Genomic DNA, 20,447 nt, shown 5'->3' on the forward strand with positions numbered 1-20,447 from the left:
TGGGCCAAAGGCCCACCTTACCAGCCTTCCGCAGGAACTAGCTGATGAGCCAGCTAGTAGTTGATAATGTGTCATAACTACCAGTAATTGACACGTTGAGTCCAGTGGTCTTAACCTCCATGGCAGAGGCTCCTTCGAACCCGAGGCTGGTTCACCAAACCCCGAGGGTTCGATTAAACCCAGGTTAAGAACCACCGTACCAGCGCTTATCCCCCCCCCCCCCCCACCCCCCATTTAAAACACTGTCCTACACCACAACTTAGACCTGATTTTAGCTGGCCTAAATCTTCAAAACCTTACATATTACCGGTCGTCTACTGCCTAACCTGCAATCCATTAAGTTATAAACCAAGAATGTGAAGCCCTGAAGGTTCCATGTTTGTGTGACTAATAGTTTCTTTGTTGGCGCATTGGGATTTGTACATTTCCCCCTTGTGGAAAAATACCTTGAAGCTTACATCTGCTGGTTGACCTACAAGATACCCAATAATATAGGTCTACTGTACACTACTGGATTGTGCAGTACGATGCTGCGCGTGTACTGTGTTATGTCAAACCAGGACTACAGGTGTGGACTGCCAGCCAAACATCTGTGTACAGTACTTGTGCATGATATTCACAGGGACTTAATGTGCCCTGGAGCATAATGTACAGTAATTCTGGGCTGAATATGTAATGTGGAAAAACCTTGAAAGGAATAGTTTTCTGACAAGTGAAAATAAGAAAGCTCAAAATCCGGCAGTTGTTGACAGTTGGTAGTCCAAAAAAACGTCAGCACCATCTTGAGGTAGCTTCAATTAAGCGCACCACTTAGAAAATAAAACAGGCAAAAGCACAACTCAAGTTATGGGTGCCCCCCCCCCCCCCAAAAAAAATCAATTGGAAAAATAGCAAAGTAAACAAAATGAACACCGGATGAAAAATATACACATCAAATGTTAACAAGCATTTTCCTTGCTGTATTCTTACTTTTGGCACAGGCACCCTCGAATACTGCACCACCTTAATGCAAAAGGTCGTCTCTTTGAATCATCCCTGAGCCAATGTTCCTCAAATGAAAGAGGACATGGATGGGGGCTAATAAAAATGTCCAACTTCAAAAAGTTCATATCAAGCCTTTTATTTGGTATACAGATATTCATACATTTATACAGTATACATATTGATATAGTGAGGTATCTATATATGTGCCACTGCAAAGTCACAATCATTCAAACAAAGAAAAAAATGCATAATGTGCTTGCTTTAGTGCTGTGAAGTGCTTGTAATAAGTGGAGACAGGAATAAGGTAAATGCCAGGCAGGACAGTTACTCATGGCTAAAAGAATTACTCATTTAAGATGAAGTGTCAACTTAACACAAAGAAACACAATTATAGAGTGGCACCATGGACCCTTGAAGTCAAACTAGAGAAAATGGAATCTCGTAATACACATCGTTATACTGTGCAGAACACAGTGCAGGAACGTACAAATGGATTGGCGCCATTCACTCATGAGAAGTTGCCATGTCTTTACACTGAGACACACACGCTCAAATGTCTAGTAAAAAATCACACACACACCCTTTCTTTTCAAGGCTTGCACAGTAAAGCTGACCAAAATACATGTTCATTCTTATGGTGGGCACACCAACACACACAGTAATTAAGTATGGAAAGTAGGAAGGTTGTGCCCTTAAAAAAAGCAGGGACACACACAATTAAATAGAAATAAAGAGGGAAACTGTGTGCCTGTTTTACTGTGTGTATACAATCATGTACATGTACGTAGAAGATGTGAAAGAGGCAGAGCAGGCAGTGCTGATAATGTCTAATAGACATTTATATTGAAGCGCATCATGTGATCACTCTGAGTCTCTCTGGACCTCGGAGGCGTCGGCCCTGCAAATGGGACATGTCCGATTGGCCTATGGAAAGAAAGGACAATTTTAATTCATGACAAAAACGCACAATTAAAACCATTTCAAAAATGGTATGTAGTCCTTCTATATCAGGGGTGTCAAACTCATTTCACATTGTAGGCCACATATGGCCTCAGTAGATGTCAAGTGGGCCGGACCATTAAAATTATACCACACTCTGCTATAAATAACCAAAATAATATGTCTTTCCTTTGTTTTGGTCTAAAGAAGAACAAGAACATTAGGAAAATGTTGACATTTAATGAGCCTATCTTTTACAAAACATGAAGTACCTTAGATATCCTTCGACAAATGTACCATTTACTTTTATGATCCCACTGATTGTACAAAAGCACAAAACTTTAACAAGTAATTGGTATTGAAAAATATAGGAATGCATTTTAAGATTAAACGAGATTTATAAAGAAAGGAATTTTTAAACCATTTACACATGTGCATATAAAATTGAAATTTAATCCCTGCCTACACCTTACAAACTAAGGAGAGTGCTATTAAATGTGTAAAGAAGAAAGTATTCACATGTAGTGTCTGCTGTGTTGGGTCTGTCTCAGTGACAGGCTGATACTGCTGTTGTCTTCTTCTCTGATCAAAACAGTGTGTCCCTAGCGGACACTCCATGAATTGTACCTTATTTAAAATAGTCATTCCGTGTCTTTTATGCATTTTTCCACTTTTAAATGATCCCACGGGCCTGCTCAAACCTCCTTGGGGGCCGGTTCCGGCTGACAACCATGTTTTATATCATGGATTTTCACCTATTGCAGTTGGGTCTGGAACATATGCCCTGAAATAAATGCTCGTTCACTCCACTGTAAAGGAAAATTGACTATTTATTGTTTTCAAAGAAACAGCCGAGTCTCTGGATCACTTGTCCACCATTTTTTAAATCAAGCAACCCAGTAAATCTGGCTCATTCTGAAAATATGTCCGTGAGTGATTCATTTTGAATTGCTACAACACTTTTAAATGGCCAGTTGTGGCGTTGTACGAGCGCCAGTGGTATGAACATCTCTAAAAGGGGCATCAGCGTCTCAAAGAGTCTCTAATAGCACAACAAAAAGTCACGGGTTTTGTTGCTTGGTTTTTTGTTTGTTTGTTTCTAATAGTTGAAAGAGGGGTCAAAAAAGTCGCTCAGTTGGCAAGACTCGGAAGCCACTTGCATTGTCGTTTGCCACTTACCCAGTTGTCATATTAACAGGCGCCTTCCTCCAGATTTGCATAAAAGTGGCCCGTGATTTGTGATAAGTAGATAATATTGTGCTGTAAATGTGTCTTCAGCATTTGTGTATTTTAACTGAAGAATGTCATGTCACACAATGGGACTTGTTTAAAATTGTGAGGAAAAATGCATGAGGATAAGATTTGATTCATATACAAACAGGCTCTGTGCATTTTTTCCTTTTCGCTGCTATAAAAATTCACCAAGACCGGCGTACATAATGGATCGTTTCAGGTACAGTACAATATAATCCACAGATAGGCGGGAGGATGTTGTTTTAACAAGTAGTGTGTTGAGTTCCAAACAGTGCGAGTCAGCCAGGTCCACAGGGTGGGTGCCTACCTTCAGCCACTTGTCAACACATTTGCCGTGGAATTCGTGGCTGCAGGGCAAAACTCGCAGCAGTTGTCGAGACTCAAAATCACTCATACACACCACACACCTGCAGGATGACAACAAAAGCACAACAAACTTGGTGTGACCAAGGGAGTTTGGAAAGAGCTTCTATGGGAGATGTCTGCTTATGGAAATACTTTAAATGAGTGTTTACTGAAAGAATGTGCTTTCAATGAGTTCTTTAAAAAGGTGGGATAGTCTGGCGACTGCACTTACAGTGTTTGTTCAGACTGATGGTTATTTGGGTTGAAGCGATAGGAAGGAAGCTGCTCAATGTCTCCCTTGGTAAGTCCTCTGAGTTTGGCCTCCCCGAGACGTTCAGCAAGATTGAGGAGGGCCTGCGACAGAAAATAATTACTATCTGGGTGTAATTCACTAAACGTGGTGCATTTTTTGTAACTGTCAAATCAACAAACCTCGTAATTTTCCACTTCTCCATCATCAACATCCAGCTCAAGACTGATTGCAGGACCAGTCGGCTGGACCGGCAGCATCGACCTACAAACAGAAAATTTTGAATTGTTCACGTCATGAATTCTTTTCAATTGAAAAACAGTCCTTGAGGTAAATTAGTCCTTGAGGTAAAAGTCCTTGAGGTAAAACTTTCTCAAAATGGGACAATGTTTTTCCAAACGAAAATGGAGTTTAACTTACAGAAAGTAAGGCAGGAGACTGGGATGATAAGGCGAAGGCGGTAGAGGCTGTTGCGAGCGGTACCTTCGGCCCGCAAGGCGGCGGGGGATGAAGTTCGGGTAGGACTAGGAGACAATTGACATATGCGTGTCAACTTGACGGCATTTCATCACCAAAGTATAACTGGTCTTGGCACTCACCACTCCAAAGAACTCCTGGGGTAGAGGCTCATGGGAGAGGAAGTGGAGCTGTGTGGAGTGTGGGGTGAGGGCTGGGTGGGTGGCAGGGGGGTAGTGGAGTCCCGCACCCAAAGATAGATGCTCTCCCAACAGCTCTACATCATTCTCTATCCTTTGTAAAGGCTGCAGCAAGAGGTAAAAAGAAAAATTGCATGTTCATACGTTTCAGGTTTTTTATTTTATCTACCGTATTTTCACGACTATTCGACGCACCGTACGGTTGGGCGCAGTCTCATTAATGGGTGACATTTCTGTATTTTACACATAAACAGACCGCACTGTCTTAATGGGCACAGTTTTACAGTGGTAAAACATACGCCAGCTTAAACATACGGCATGCGTGCGCGCACGCCAACACGTTAGCTTGAAACATACGGTAGCATGCCAAGACATACAGATACAAGCTAAAGACACGTTTTTAAAAAGGCCACGAAAGCAGAACTGAGTTCGGGTGTATTTTATTTAGCCATCGTACAATGTTCTCACGTTTTTCGATCAATCATCACCCAGAAATCCATCAAAGTCCTCATCCTCTGTATCCTCTGCGTAGTTGTCATTGAACGCATCACATTCTAAAGTTTGAGTTGCTACGCATTGCCGAGCGGTAAGAAGGAGTAGCAACAGCAAAGTCAACATTTCTCTCGTGTGAAGCTTTCCCACATTTGTAAGTAAAGAACAGAGCGAAACATGGTGGCAGCGCGTGTGTGTGTAGAAAGAATTGAACGATTGTGCAAGTACCGTAATCCATCAAAAACGCCGCGTTCCCTCTCGTTGTTGCGTATTGTGGCGTAACTCGCCCAGCGCTGCCTCTCACTCTTTGTAAAGTTGTGTTTGCCATCGATCATCCATTGTTCCCATGCCGTTCGCAACTTTACTTTGAACGCCCGGTTGATGCCGATGTCCAGCGGTTGGAGTTCTTTAGTCAAGCCTCTGGGAATTACGGCAAGCTCAGAGTTCATTTGCTTGACTTGGTTTTTCACCGCTGCTGTGAGATGGGCACGCATGTCAAAAGCATAACCGATGGCTTGAAGTTTGAACTGAACTTCGTAGGCGTGTCTCTTTGTCGAATTTATTTTCGGGGGTTCTTAGAAACCAAAACTGGAGTTGTTTTGCAACAATGCACATTGCCACACTATATACAGGTGTTGGTACCTGCTTGCGGCGTCCCTTTAGCGTCCACTTACACGCCCACCCTTCACCCATTGGCGGACTGCTCCCCAGCATGCCTGTCCTCTCTCTCTCTCTCTCCCTCTCCATATATGTATATATACACGCCCACCCTTCCCTGATTGGCCGACTTCTTTCCCGCATGCCTGGCCACAGTCACTTCCGACTTTTCTCTGTATAAACAGCGTGTCGGCTGTCAGTCAGATTTTGGAACTCAGCGTATACAAAAGACGCCCCCGCACCATAAGGCGTCCTGTCCATTTTGGAGAAAATGTAAGACTTCTAATGGCGCTTTATAGTCGTGAAAATACGGTACTTAAATTGGTGCAACATTATAACTGCATGTGGTTTTCAGAAAAACTAATGGTCACAGACTACTTCCAGACATCTGGATTTTCTCATGCATTCCATTTTGCATGTGCATGTAAGCACCAAAGACTAGAAATTAAGTGAACCAACGAACATTTTCCTGATTTTCCTCAAGTTCAAACAAGGGGCGACTATCAAAATCTTATGGCCCCAAATAACGTGTCCTTTCTACTTACTGAACGCGCCTGCTGTGTGGTGTAGGGTCCAAACTGCCCAGGTTGTGGAAGCTGAGCTGGATGGTGGGAAAGGTGTGTGGGAGGATGTGGGAGGTGAGGGGGTGGAGGGAGGAGAAAGGCTGGGTCACTGGACAGCAGAGACGGGAATGGGTAGGGCATGGGGAGGTGCTGCACAGAACAAGTCTGCAGGACCTGAGAAGAATGATGAGATTTCAGAATATACAGTAAATGTCTGAGCAGAAATATCAAACAAAACGTGAAGAACACCTAGATGGAGAATGGGTAGTATAAACTTAGCTGCGAAACAATAAAACCCACAGGAGGAGCAACGCTGCAGACGGGATAGTGCTGTCCACTGAAGACTACCGAGCATGCTGGGATTTGCTGCGGGCCTGAACGAGGCGGCAGACCAGGTGGAGCACCCTGGGGGGACACCGTATACGATACTGGAGCTGAACCCTAAACACAGAGCACAAGGGTAGTGACCAATGTTCAATCGGCCATTTTAAAGTGGACAGGAATAATCGATCTATATATTTGTACTTCCATGAAAGGTGTTCTGTATCGCAGCTAAATTCCATTTTACACAAACCAATCATTTGGAAACGAACCGATAAACAGATACAAATCCTGTCAAACTTAGAATCAACTTCAAAATACTTCTCTATACATTCAAAGCCATCCATAACCTTGCGCCCCCCTATCTGTCAGATCTTCTTCAAATCTCCATTCCCTCTCGCTCACTCAGGTCCTCATCCTCCCTCCACCTTTTTCTACCCTCTGCCCGTCTCAGTACAATGGGGTGCAGAGCCTTCAGTCGCTCTGCCCCCAAACTCTGGAACTCACTTCCTCCCAACATTCGTAATATTGACTCTCTTTCCTTATTCAAAACCCAGCTCAAAACCCACCTATTCAGACTTGCCTACCCGCCTTAAATCTTTCTTTCTTTATTTATTATTTTATCTGTGTTTTATTATTGGTCTTGGCTGTACAGTGTCCTTGAGTGTTGTGAAAGGCGCTTACAAATGTGATGTATTATTATTATTAAATTCAAGCCCTCACTTAAACTCACTTGTTCCTGGAGGTCCAACACCCCGCTGCTCTGTTGTTGCGATGGGTGTGGGTGTGGGTGCTGCGGATGCGCCGCAGGGTGCAGCAGTCGTGGAGACAGGTTTGACGACGGATGAAGGGGCCTTGGGGAGGGATTCGGGGGATGGTAAACTTGGCGCTCTTCCAACCCGGGCCCCAGCCCTCGAGGGGGCTGCTGGCCATATGGAGGGTAGCCCTGGGTGGGGACTGAGTGACGGTAGTTCTCGTCTTGGTGGGCCGGTGACAGCCCGTGGTGCGAGTGCAGGTGGTGAGGGTGGTGGTGGTGATGGTGGTGAGGGTGAGTGTTGGGGTGGTGATGGTGATTGTTGCTGTTGTAATGGTGGTGGTGATTGTGTGTGTGATGATGACGCGTCAGGCGGTCTCTGCGCCCACGCGGGCGTCGCATTGGAGGGCTGAGAAGGGAGAAGAGGTTGCGGTATAAACTACTGTGTGTTGCACTTCATCAGAATCAGAATCATCTTTATTGGCCAAGTATGTAGAACACACAAGGAATTCATAAATATGGAGCACTAAATTAACCAATAAATGTTTCTTTAACTAACTTTATGACAGAGCTAGACATTGTTGATTGAGTCTTCCATGCAAGAATGAGTCAACTTTGATTTTATTTTTCAAAATCCACTCATGTCAGTGAAGCTATAAAATCACTCCCCCACCATCTTGCATACCAGATCATCGCAATTGCATGTGCCGTGGTTGCAGGCACACATCTCATGTGCCGCCAGCCTTTGCAGCGCAGCGTCATGCCATTGTGACATGGCAGCACATCATGAATGGGGTGATCTGCACATTTCATTGTACTGTACTCAGTGCAGTGTAAAAAGTCCTTTACATCATTACAATTCAATCATAACTTGATTTCTTGTATGGGATTAATAAAGTCAATCTAACTGTTAATTACAACTGCAAAAAAATGCATGGGAGTGTGCATGCGCTTACCTTCTTCTATTTCGGACAGGTGTGTGACATCTCTCAGGTGCATACTGGGCATGTGCCCTCCGACCCAGGGGAAGCTCCCAGGGGCGAATGGGAGAGGAAGGGGTTGGAGGGGGGGCGGAGCTTAGATCTAAAATGGACTGCTGGGAAAGACGCTGCCTTTTTGGGCTTGGGCTGTCTTCTATCTGTAAACCGTGGACAAAGAAGGAGTAGTGCTTGAGTGGTTGTTCAGACAAACATACACTACATATATGGAAGAAATCATTACAAAGCTAAATGACAAATTGTTATTTTTTAAATGTAATAAATTAACATGCACAAAGACACACACACACACCCCACCTCCCCATTTCCCTCTACACCCCTCGCAATCGAAATGGGATCATTTCTCTGTGTACCGGTCAATCGACGTATTGGACACCCCTGCTGTACAGGATAAGAAGTGTCCAAAATGACCTAACATGACATTAGTAAACTGAAGCCAAATACATAGATCATATCCCATGGCTTACTTTGTCTCGATCCTCACTGAACACATTATCTGGATGAAAGTGTAGCACTCCTCCTGCAGGCAAAAGAAAACGGTAGGAGGATAGGGGAACATGATTAGATAAGACGGTGCTAAGAAAAACATCATCACAAGACACAGGCATACACGCCTGTTAAGCCAGGACGACAAACCGGTCGCCTCAATTTGATTTTCCTGTGGAGGATCACAAAGGATATGAAACAGTGATCAGTCTGTTTTCCTAAATACAAATGGACGCCAGACGTTGACCTAATCAATCAGTGTTGCGCTTTGTTGGTCTGACAGGCTTTTCCAATAGTTGCTTAAAACAAAGCAGAAGAGGCTCTCAGTGGAAAAAGCCACACTGGATCTTTGCCTCATTTGTACCAAAAAACAGTTGCCACAGCATGCTTTTCCTTGTTCAAAATACTCTCAAATCATCACTGGGCTGTCACATGCTATCGATTTGACTCAGTTATCTGTATGAATTGACAAACCAATGAACAATGTGTCGCAACAAAGTGAGACGCAGGCTTAACCCACCCTCAAACAGCTGTGGCATTTATACAGTACATGGAGTTAATTCCCAACAAGCTCTAGATATCATATCTTTATATAATACGAATGCTACTCGCTTCCAGAAGAACAAAAATGGTGTAGAGTGCAGACAGATCAAACTTAGTTGGACATCAAACTGCTCAGATTCATGACCGAATTATGTCATTAAGATTCAACAATTATTCACTAATTCTCCTGATCTCGATTTATTTTGGGGGTGTTTCGAAGGACAACCACATGGTCAGGTTTTAGGGGTGGCCATCCTTGCAATTCCAAAAACACGAAACCTCAACAGAAGTGTTCAAAAAAAGCTCAAATATTTACATTTATTAAAATAATGTGATTCCACTAGACAATGCTGGAAAATCCCCACGGAAACAAAAACTACCGGTACACTAGTTTCTCTATCAACGTTTGATTGGCTTTCCCATACTGACGACACATGCAAGCACATTTTCCATTTCCTCCATAATATTTTTCAGCCATAGTGATGTTGTTTTTAAATATTTTTGCAGTTTTTTTAAGACTCCAAAAGCATATTTATTTCCATTTCCAACTTTATTTTTTGGCTGTGCCCACTCTCCAAAAAAACACATCAAAATCAAATATAAATTTTGCAGAATCCTGTTAAACAGACAAACAGCAAAGAAACCTCTTTGGAGGGGGTAATCATCAACAAACAGACCAGTAATGTAATAAATATGCAGTGGAGAAAAACAATAGGAGGACGGCTGCTTATTTGACAGGGCACATGTCCAATCTGGATGCAGAATATGCACACATAGTTTTATGCAAAAAGAAAGAATGTCCTTAGGTGACAAGAATTTAGCTTATTGCAGGACACAAAAATATGTCATCACTATATATATATATATATATATATCCCCAAATCCCACCCCTTTGCAGAGCCACTCTGGGGCCATGTGAAGTCTGCGATAGTAACGGCTCAAAGACGCCCCGCTAGCAACTGTGAAGAACAGACGCCAAGACGGCTGACTGACCAGCTGACACTGGAGGCAAAACGCTGCCTTATATCTTTCTCCAAGGCGGCCCGGTAGTCCAGTGGTTAGCACGTCGGCTTCACAGTGCAGAGGTACCGGGTTCGATTCCAGCTCCGGCCTCCCTGTGTGGAGTTTGCATGTTCTCCCCGGGCCTGCGTGGGTTTTCTCCGGGTGCTCCGGTTTCCTCCCACATTCCAAAAACATGCATGGCAGGCTGATTGAACAGTCAAAATTGTCTCTAGGTGTGAGTGTGAGCATGGATGGTTGTTCGTCTCTGTGTGCCCTGCGATTGGCTGGCAACCGGTTCAGGGTGTCCCCCGCCTCCTGGCCGAAGACGGCTGGGATAGGCTCCAGCACCCCCGCGACCCTGGTGAGGATTAAGCGGTTCGGAAAATGGATGGATGGATATCTTTCTCCTTTAACTTCCGAGACCTCACTGGGTCCTTTTCCCTCGTGTGTTTTGTTGAGAACTAGATCTCGTCAGCCTGGAGGGTCAAAAGAGGGCACATTGAGGCAGACTGATGGCGCTCTGTTGGAGAGATAACAATCTTGTTTCCTTAGAATACTGTAGTGGTGCTGTTGAAGCATAACACCATTGAAACCATTCTTTTCCTAAGTATTAGGATTACTAAACTTTGCCTTAAACCAGTGCACAGTTTTGACCTCCTGCTAAAACAAAAACTAGTGTGTTTGACATGCAAGAACGACAATGAATGAATCGAATGTACCTATTTAACATCTTGTAGTTATGGCAAACCACACAGAATGAGATCGCCATTAGATGCCTCATACTCTCAAAAATTGACATTATTCTGCAACTTAATCATTCAGAAACACGCTTGTCTCAATAAAATAGGTCTGCGGTGCATGGTTGGCTAACAATGCAACCCATGAACAAAGGGTCCTTTGTTTGATCCCGGTAGCTAGCATTAGAGTTGAGAGGGTTTTGAGCTGCAATGAGATGGTAAAACTGTTTTAATTGACAATGATAGCTACTTAAACATTGTCTTGCGATGTTAATGAAATGCAAACAAAAAGACAAAAAAAATGAACAGGGTGCAGCTAAGCCTGCAGGCAGCAAATGTGTGTGCAATAGGGACAGTTGGAATAACGCACACCAAGACTATTAAGTGACGTGTCACGCCTCTGACTGTGGAACATGGGCTCACGATCTAAAATTGCAAGCGGGAGGAGCACGAGGACGGTTTTGTTTGGGTCAGTGTAGCTACAAGACAGTATAATGGAGCTGCATATTTTTAAGGTGTTATTGTGTAAACGAGTTCAAAGGGGCTACAAATTACTATGGGGGGCAATCACACTCAATAGCAATTCTTTGATGATAAAAAATCCAGTGGGATAAGTTCCCTAAGAATAGCAAAACTGAAAAATATTCAAATCACAGAAAACCAAAAGCTTAAATGTAATCAGTGCAGAGACCTTGCTGACTCCCAAGCATTGAGATTGCACCTTTTGTTTTAGTGCATACATAATTAGTGTACATGAGCAATGTGTATATATTTCTACATGCGTTGTTCCACCATTAGTAATCAAATATCCATTGCTTAAAAGAGTTATATCACTGTGACACAATGCTATTCAATAGCCTGTCGATGGTGTGTGTTATGAAGCATTTAGCTAGCTGCCTCTATGACAACATTAATGGAAAAGTGATGTGGTCACTGTATTTTAAATACATAGCACGCAAATCTTTCGTTAATTTGACAGAAAGACCTAAACTGTGAGTGTGCCCTGCGATTGCCTGGCAACCAGTTCTGGGCATACCTCCCCCCCGCCTACTGCCCGAAGGCAGCTGGGATAGGGTCCAGTCCAGCACGCCTATGACCATGGAGAGGATAAGCGGATTACAAGATGGATGGATGGATGGATGGATAGATGGACAGACACTTCAACTGTGAGTGACATAGTTCGATGACTTTTTTAACAGTTCACCATTTGCCAATTTAAGCTTGTTGTGGAGTGAGTTGTATTCACTGCCACCATACACAGCTCATATCTCAAATTTTTGCACACAAGATAGTCCAAATGACGGTTCTGGCTCCAGAACAATAAATAAACAACATAAGTAGGTTTACTGTATTTGTATCTCAAGGGACCACTGTACATCCAATTCAACAATTGCATACATTTGCATTCATAAAGATATGGGTTTTCTAAACTGATATTGTCAGAGATGTATTAAATGTATCACATGCATTGCTTAAATTGCTCAAATTAGGGACGGGCAATAATTGAATATCAATGTGATGCATGAAAGACAGGCAGAATAGTGATCTAGTAGTTAGCACGTCCACCTCACAGTACAGAGGTCCAGAGTTCGATTCCGGCCTCGGCCTTCCTGTGTGGAGTTTGCCGGTCCTCCTGTGCCTGAGGGGGTTTTCTCCAGGTACTCCGGTTTCCTCCCACATTCCAAAAATATGCATGGGAGGTTAATTAAACACTCAAAATCGTCCCTAAGTGTGGTGGCCAATGGTTGTTTGTCGTTGTGTGATTGGCTGGCAACCACTTCAGGGTTTAGCCCGCTTATTGCCCAATGACAACTGTGACAGGCTCCGGCATGCATGCAACCCTCGTGATGATAAGAACTAAGATAATGGATTGATCATGATAGACACATGATCAATATCGATAGAAATTGCATTACATACTGACTGTAAAAAAAATAACAAAAATATCAGGAGGCAAACCTCGATCCCATCAATGGTGCATGCCGTAGACAGAAGCTACAGTCTGATGTTAGATTTGTGCCACAATTACTGTGACTTAAGAGGAAATTTGGAGCACACAAGTATGCTTGACTCCCAGATATTTTGAATGGTATTTTTCCTCTCTATAGTTGTGTTTTATTTAGCTGATATCTGTAATCAATTGTATCTTTAATTGGTTTGTTGACATATTTTGAATAGGTGTACACACACACACACCCACAGATATAAAATATTTAGATTGTGACACACTTTTCAACCATATTGCCCACCTGTAGCTCAAAATTTGTATCTCTTTTTTCCCTCAATTGTTATTGTTTTCTTACTGTCAATGTCATTCCAAACGCAATTTGATTTGGCCTGATCTGATTGAAGACGTTAATCATCAACAACTGGCGCACAAGCAGGGTAAAAATACTGCAAAACCTGCACCAAAACATGATGAGAACTATTTCTAATGTTGAACCAATCGTCTGAGAGGAGCAAATACCTCCCGTTTGATGTGGTGCATCAAAATATCCGAACCGCATATCCTATCAAGTAAATACCTCAACCAATCAAAACAATTAAACATTATCGTTGAAAGAACAGAATTTGTGCTGTGAAGGACAGTTCAAACATTGGACAAACGTTATCCTCCACTACAACACAAAGGTTTTTTGTTCGAGGCACGTCCTCTCGATGAAGCCCAGAGACTGCCTGACACTTCCCGTGAGCTATCGCATACAAATGTAAAGGAGCATCTGGCAGGCTCACGCTACTTACCGTTTCCATGGTGGCGGTGAGCTCCGTGGCGCTGCGTCCCTGCGGCCAGGTATGTGCCTGGTTGTTGCGACTGGCTCTCCGGGAAGCCGCCGCGGCCGCCGTGGTGCGGCGGCCAGCCGGCGTTGCTCTGCTGCGGGAAGCTCATCCCTCCTCCTCCTCCTCCTCCTCCTCCTCCTCCTCCTACGCCAGCGCTCATCATGCTTCCGTTACCGAGCACATTACCGCCGCTGTTACCTCCTGGGGGATTGCTCACGGCGAAATGATAGAAGCTGGACCGGGACCGAGAGCGTGTCCTCGGGGGGTCCATTGGTTGACTACGGCGGACGCGGAGCGCGGCGGAGGTGGTGATGGTGGAAAAGTCGGCTCGAGACTCAAAACAGGAACCTCGTCCGTCGGACAGCTTCCCAGTCTCACTTTAAGCGAGTTAGCTCGGAACACGTTCTTAACCCGATAGTGCTATCTAATGCATTTGAAATATGTGCTTTTTACAAGACAGTTGACACTTTTACAACCAAAAAGTGATAATCCCCCCCACCCCCAAAAAAGACCAAACAAAAAGAGGTTAACACTAGTCTTTTTTTTTCTTCACAGGGTGAGCACTGAAGTAGACTATGGCCACTGAAATTTTCACACAAAAGTCAACACATTCGGTTTAATACGAATTGACTTCTGTTCGATACAAGCTAAATTATTCGCGCATGTACCAGCGAGATTTACTGGACGAGTTAAAGCCCTCACAGCAGCAACATGGCTAAGCTACCGGGCGTTAGCGACGAACAAGAGAACCAACGAGTGCGAACTGTGACACTATTGCCGCCTTAACTTTTTGATTTTCAATTACACGAACTAAGAAACCTACCCGCAAGTGGTAAATTTCCACCCGCGGCGACGGTAGGCTATAATAGAACGTTCATTGGCATAATGTCGGAGTTAGCACAAGCTAACAGGAAGCTTGCTCCGGCAGGAAAAACAAGTCAAAACAGTGGCGACGTTTAGCGGGGACAAAACGTCGTGTTATGGCGACGTAAAACCGGCAAACTGTGTTTCACAGACGTGCGGCGTCTTCCCCGGATACCATATGTTGAAAATATTACCGTTTTATTCGCGTCAATTAAATCCCCTTCTTGCGCACGATATCAAATGTTTTCTTCGGTCAGCAGGGAGTGTAGTGGAGATCAATCAATGGGAAGTTCATACTATGTCCAGTCACTCTCAACAGATCACAGAAACACTATACGGCGCCTACCTGCCTTGTTTTGGGGGCAAATCCCCCACATATAGCGTCTACGTAGAATTAAGATCATTCAAGTCCGTACGAAAACAAAATAAATGTGACAAAATAATACAATGATTGAATGCAACCGCAATGTTGTTTGCGGATTCGATTAGCAATGCCTAGCAAGACTCTTGCAGGCAGTCTCCCAGTTCGTTAATAATTCAACAGCTTCAAACCTGAAATACTACAGTACTAACCGTACAATTAAACGATACGAACACGTTGGGTTTCGTGTTGTCATTTCGAGTAGCAAGAAAAATTAACCATACATTTTATTATGGCACCTAAGAGCCATCATCTGTTTACAATTCCAAACTGAAGCACCAATTTCGGAGGCTCTATCTATAATAGAATTCCCAACAAGCAGTATATAACTATTTTCGCTGATTTGGAGGAAACATTGTTTCCAATGGCATGTTTAATTTTACATGGGTTAATTATACCCATGGATGTGTTTATTATACTGTGCGGCCAGGTGGTTGACTGGTTAGCGCTTCGGCCTCACAGTGCAGAGCTGTACGCCCTTCCTGAGTGGAGTTTGTATGTTCACCCCGTGCCTGCGTGGGTTTTCTCGGGGTATTCCCACATTCCAAAAACACGTGTGGCAGGTTAATGGAACACTAAATTGTGCTTAGGTGTGAGGTGTGGTTGTTCGTCAATGTGTACACTGCGATTGGCTGGCAACCAGTTCAGCGTGTACCCCGCTTATTGTCTGCCATGACAGCTGGGATCGGCTCCAGCACGCCCCACGATCCTTGGGAGGATAAGCGGAGCAGAAAATGGATGGATGGATGAATGGAGTGGGAGCCCATGGAAATCTTGGGGTCTCTGGCAATTGCCTGCGTTTCCCTGAGGTATAAGTACGCCCCTGATTATTCCAAATTTTATCATCCAGTTTACACAGGTTTGTGTTTTAATATTTATGCGTTTGCAAGTATTGGTGAGAAATCTCACAAGTACATGTCTGCATTGAAAACACTTGTTCAATAATTAACCTGGCTTATATTTGAAGGCTTCACGCGGATTCTGATCGTGTGGTGTATGATGTAAGAGGGGTTTTCTTTTTGGGAGGTGTTAAATTATATTGACTACTTCCTCATTTATATATCACCCAAGTGCTTCCTCATTCTCACCAACCTGACCACATGATGACCGAATGAAAAGGGGGCTGAATAAGCTTGAATCTGTCACTATTTTCAGGAACACCACAAGGAAAGCACAGGGAAGCAGCTATGCAGATGCTCTGATGAGTTTCTGGACTGCATCGAAGTGAATTGAGGTCAATTTGGATTAAACCAGGATTGCAGAAGCTCCAAGAACGCCTAGAATTCAGAATTATGTCTGTGCCCCCCAGAGTGGTCTACAAGCGGCGGGCCCATATCACAGCTCTGCCTCTCTACTACTCAGGGCACCTGCTCAAGAAACACTCCTACGAGACGGTAAGGGCAAATGATGAGAACTGACTTGGGAAAAAAGGAATGCACTGTGCAGCTTAGTTAACCTAATGACATCTATCATCTTCAGGATTTCAAGAAGTACTTCGCAGAGCTACGTGGAGACAGCTTATTTCTGTACAAAGATGAAAAGCAGGATACAGTGAGGCCAACTTTTGCATTCCCATTATAGTGATTACTGATTTGTACCCCTCCTGCTCAAAGTCAGCTGTGATAGCCTCCAGCTCACCCATGACCCTGAAAAAGATTTGTAGTTTAAAAATGGATGGATGGATGAATACTTTGACATGATGTCTACTTGTAGATTCAGTGAAGTGATTTTAATGAAGTCCTCCCTCCGTCAGTACACAGAGAAGCTGAATCTGCTGCAGCTGAGGTCCATGCAGTTAGCATCTACATATCAAAGGAAGATGTCCACAATCTTCACCCTGATGATGCACACAGATGAGATCCACTTGAAGGTGTTATGCAGTTGAAAAACGAGGCTATCATGCGATAACTGCAATTTATTTGTGTGTGTGTGTGGGGGGAGGGGGGGAGCGAGAGAGAGAGAGAGAGAGAGAGAGAGAGAGACACAAACACACACACATTCTTTTATTCCTTTATTTTTTGGGGGCTGAACAGATAGAAAACCCTGATACAGGAGAAGAGTGGCGGAGTTACATCATGACCATTGTCAAAGTGAGTAAACTAATACTTTTAGACACTCTATTACCTGGAAAATTGTTTCGAGCTCAGCAAGCCATATGCAATGTATGGCAATATTTTATCATCTTTGAAAATCACTCTGTTAAAAAAAACAAAAACAGATGACTCTATTGTATTTTGAGAATGCATATGATGCAGTCATAAAATCATTGTTCAAAATATCACGTCATGGGCACTTGGGGGAACAGGAGTAGTGTGGATGAGCAGATGGATAGCAGGATTGGATGGATGGGGATTTTGGAGTTCCTTTTGATTGACATAATCACTGCCAGTATGCGAGGGACGAACACACAGTGCACCCAAACCAAGGACCATTTGTACATCTGGTCAACAATTAACTAACCCATTTAAACACAAACTTCCTTTGAGTTTTTGTTTTATTTTGTACACGGTTTCGGTTTCAATGAGACAATAGTATCTCGTAAGGCATGTAAGCACTTACTTTGGATCAAACATAATGAATGATGGGTAGTAGTAGTTTCTTTCATTCCTTCTATTCATCAATCATCCATGTTTATACCGTTAGATGTAAAGTAAATCTATGTCATCCCATAGAAAGAGATTCCCAGTCAGATACAGCTCCTGCCAGGCCAAAGGTTACTGCTTGAAGATGCTCTGGCTCAGGAGAAAATGAGAAAGTCCCAAGTAAAGAAACCCCCACTTCCTCCTCGACCGGCCCACCTTCTTGGACCCGCTGCATCCGTCCCTCCACAGAAGGACACGTCTGACCACAGCAGTCCAGAGATGTTACCGTGACTATGATTTGTTTCTTTCCTTCTTTATGTGTGTGTGTATATATATATATATTATATATATATATACACACATATATATATGTGTGTGTGTAATTTCCCCATTGCGGGACAAATAAAGGATATCTTAATATATATATATATATATATATATATATATATATATATGTATATATATATATATATATATGTATATATGAACTGTATGTATGTATGCAGTGTATATATATATATATATATATATATATATATATATATATATATATGAATGAAAAAATAACACATGCCGTGTGACATATATATATATACACTGCATACATACATACAGTTCATATATACATACATATGTATGTTTTTTTTTTTTTTTTGTCCAGCCATTACATTTTGACTCTGAATCTTTCAGGTGTTTCTTCAATGTGACTCGACAGGAAGCCGAGCAGATGTTGAGGCAGAACCCGGAATATGGAGGCATCATCCTCCGCCCATCCACCATGGCCAACAATTATGCCCTCACTCTCAGACAAGTCACAGCCAAGTACGTGACTGAGTCTAATTAACAAGTACTTTAGTGTCAGATACAAGACCCGGAATTGCTAAGAGTATTCTAAGAGTATCCTATATGCTTAGAGCATCATAATAATGATCAGATTGGAAAAAAAACAGGCAATGTTCGACAGTATTAGCATTTAAGGCACTAACTTGTCAAGGGACAAGTAAAAAATATATACTGTATATAAACAATTCTAATCTTATGAGTTTTAATGTATGTATCTTTTTAGTGAACAAGTTTGAATAGGCATTGCAGTAATAATAACTTGTGTTTTAGGGGGCCTGTCATGAAGAACTACAGGTTGATCTGCACCAAGTCAGGATTTATCATTCAATTGGAAACACCAGTATGTTCTTAGAGCTTTCACATTATTACCATAATGTATTATAAATAATACAAATTCAACCACCGCTTGAATGGTGTAAACGTCCACTTCAATTGATTTAGCAGAAATTCTGAGGGAGCACTTTATTAGGTACACACTTGCACAACCCAAGAGTCACATCCAAGAGCTGTATGAGAAATTTTGCCTTTAACCAAAGATAGTCAAATTCAAATACAAAAGTTCATACTGCAATTTTTTGTGACTACACTAGCAGTAGTGATGCATCACCTGACAGCAGTGTGTAGTATTTTTTCCCTCCAAAAGCATCACAAACAGCTATGCGAATGACGTGCAATTCTGCAGCACTACAAACTTCAACCACAGTAACAAATAATTAGAGAACAATAATGTCATAAATATGCTTTGACATTGTAGTGGACACCGTGGTTAATTACGATTTTGGTCTGACTCACACAGTCTGTTTCACTTCAGGTGACAGTCTCCTCCCTGCGGGAGGTACTGGAATATTTTCTTGAGAAGACAGAATACAGCCTTCATCCTTACATGCCGGGTGACATCTATGACACTCGTATCGGTGAGCACAGCATGGGCTCAGTGACAGCCTAAAACAATTGTTCCAACGACTGAAATGTGATCATATAATATTTGAAAATGAGTATTAAATGAGTACGCAAGTGTGGAGCTGTCAATTTGCAGTAACATTATTTAAACTGGCAAATATGTTCAAACGTACGTATAGGCCAAATGCAACAATGCCACGGGCTTTTAACTTCCACATGCGCAACCCCGTGGCATTTTGGGATAACAATGACAAACGTAAATCATGCATTGCAGACAAAATACAACCAGGAACTTATGAATGAACAATGTTCACTTATTTTTTTTCATGTATTGGTTTAATGTTGGCAAAGTGATACCCCCCAAACCCCTTTTTCTGAGTCATGCACGCGCAACCCAATCGTTCAATCGTGCGTATGTGAGAGCATTTCACTGGCGAATATGAGTAAAATATTAATTTAGTTGCGAATGTGAGAGCATTTCAGTAAGTGTGAGGGGTCATACTTAATTATGTCATCTCATACTTACAGAGGTGATACCTCCTCGCTCAAGACAAAAAAATGTACCCAAGGCACAAGTGGCACCCGTGATGCCTTCACAGACCAAGCCTGGGGAAGGAGAATATGTGCGCCCTGATGATCACAACTTGAATAAAGGTGCAAACGTGTTTGTGTTCAAATGAACTGACAGTCTAAAATATTTTCAAATAGTTCAGCTGGATGAAGAACTGTGACAAGTTGTATGACTGCGTAGTAACTACAATCAGAAAACCCTCACTGGCACAGCATCATTTCACATGCCAAGGACGTCCGTGTGACATTTATATTGTGTTCATTTATTTTGTAATTGAGAGAATACTATATGTCTTTTCCTTGAGAATGTCTTGCCTGGAGCTATTTGTTTGAGGACTACAGAAGGTAACTGCAATGTAATCCAATTTGTCTTCTATGATTCCACCTATATTCAATCTTTTTGGTTTATGGACTTTTAAATACCACAGTGTCCTATCAAAATAGTTTTATAGAATTAGTCACTTCATGAAGATGAAATAAGATAAAGTGAACTCTTTTAATGTGACAG

The 20,447-nt window shown here is 42.6% G+C and overlaps 2 protein-coding genes across 5 annotated transcripts; one reads left to right on the top strand and one right to left on the bottom strand.

The window, feature by feature from the left end:
- Positions 1-1,104: 1,104 nt before the first annotated feature.
- LOC127603052 (E3 ubiquitin-protein ligase RNF38-like) lies at positions 1,105-14,899 on the bottom strand. Its single transcript, XM_052069242.1, has 12 exons — positions 13,724-14,899; positions 8,681-8,733; positions 8,172-8,353; positions 7,195-7,624; positions 6,441-6,581; positions 6,123-6,314; positions 4,372-4,533; positions 4,193-4,296; positions 3,955-4,036; positions 3,755-3,876; positions 3,485-3,584; positions 1,105-1,908 (listed from the first exon to the last, which is right to left on the bottom strand). The coding sequence occupies exons 1-12, from the start codon at positions 14,028-14,030 to the stop codon at positions 1,846-1,848; spliced, it is 1,938 nt and encodes a 645-aa protein (XP_051925202.1). The 5' UTR covers positions 14,031-14,899; the 3' UTR covers positions 1,105-1,845.
- Positions 14,900-15,091: 192 nt separating this feature from the next.
- LOC127603381 (signal-transducing adaptor protein 1-like) lies at positions 15,092-20,382 on the top strand. Of its 4 annotated transcripts, XM_052069588.1 has the most exons (11): positions 15,092-16,045; positions 16,200-16,438; positions 16,524-16,595; positions 16,798-16,914; positions 17,078-17,134; positions 17,717-17,913; positions 18,317-18,448; positions 18,740-18,809; positions 19,281-19,383; positions 19,898-20,023; positions 20,078-20,382. In XM_052069588.1, the coding sequence occupies exons 2-11, from the start codon at positions 16,337-16,339 to the stop codon at positions 20,098-20,100; spliced, it is 999 nt and encodes a 332-aa protein (XP_051925548.1). In that variant the 5' UTR covers positions 15,092-16,045; positions 16,200-16,336; the 3' UTR covers positions 20,101-20,382. The 4 variants fall into 4 exon arrangements, with proteins under 4 accessions (XP_051925548.1, XP_051925568.1, XP_051925539.1 ...); XM_052069579.1 differs by lacking the exon at positions 15,092-16,045 and having other exon boundaries at positions 16,078-16,438; XM_052069598.1 differs by lacking the exon at positions 15,092-16,045 and having other exon boundaries at positions 16,078-16,438; positions 20,083-20,382.
- The last annotated feature ends 65 nt before the right edge of the window (positions 20,383-20,447 follow it).

The sequence above is a fragment of the Hippocampus zosterae genome, chromosome 1 (genome assembly GCF_025434085.1).
Source record: "Hippocampus zosterae strain Florida chromosome 1, ASM2543408v3, whole genome shotgun sequence".
Taxonomy (NCBI): Eukaryota; Metazoa; Chordata; class Actinopteri; order Syngnathiformes; family Syngnathidae; genus Hippocampus; species Hippocampus zosterae.

Coding starts and splice junctions, on each gene's coding strand:
- LOC127603052 (XM_052069242.1), bottom strand. CDS start 14,030: ATGGACCCCCCGAGGACACGCTCTCGGTCCCGGTCCAGCTTCTATCAT. Junction 6,582..7,194: donor TGTTGGACCTCCAGGAACAA/GTGAGTTTAAGT, acceptor CTCTGTGTTTAG/GGTTCAGCTCCAGTATCGTA. Junction 4,297..4,371: donor CCCAGGAGTTCTTTGGAGTG/GTGAGTGCCAAG, acceptor ATTGTCTCCTAG/TCCTACCCGAACTTCATCCC.
- LOC127603381 (XM_052069588.1), top strand. CDS start 16,337: ATGTCTGTGCCCCCCAGAGTGGTCTACAAGCGGCGGGCCCATATCACA. Junction 17,914..18,316: donor AGCAGTCCAGAGATGTTACC/GTGACTATGATT, acceptor TGAATCTTTCAG/GTGTTTCTTCAATGTGACTC. Junction 18,810..19,280: donor TCATTCAATTGGAAACACCA/GTATGTTCTTAG, acceptor GTTTCACTTCAG/GTGACAGTCTCCTCCCTGCG.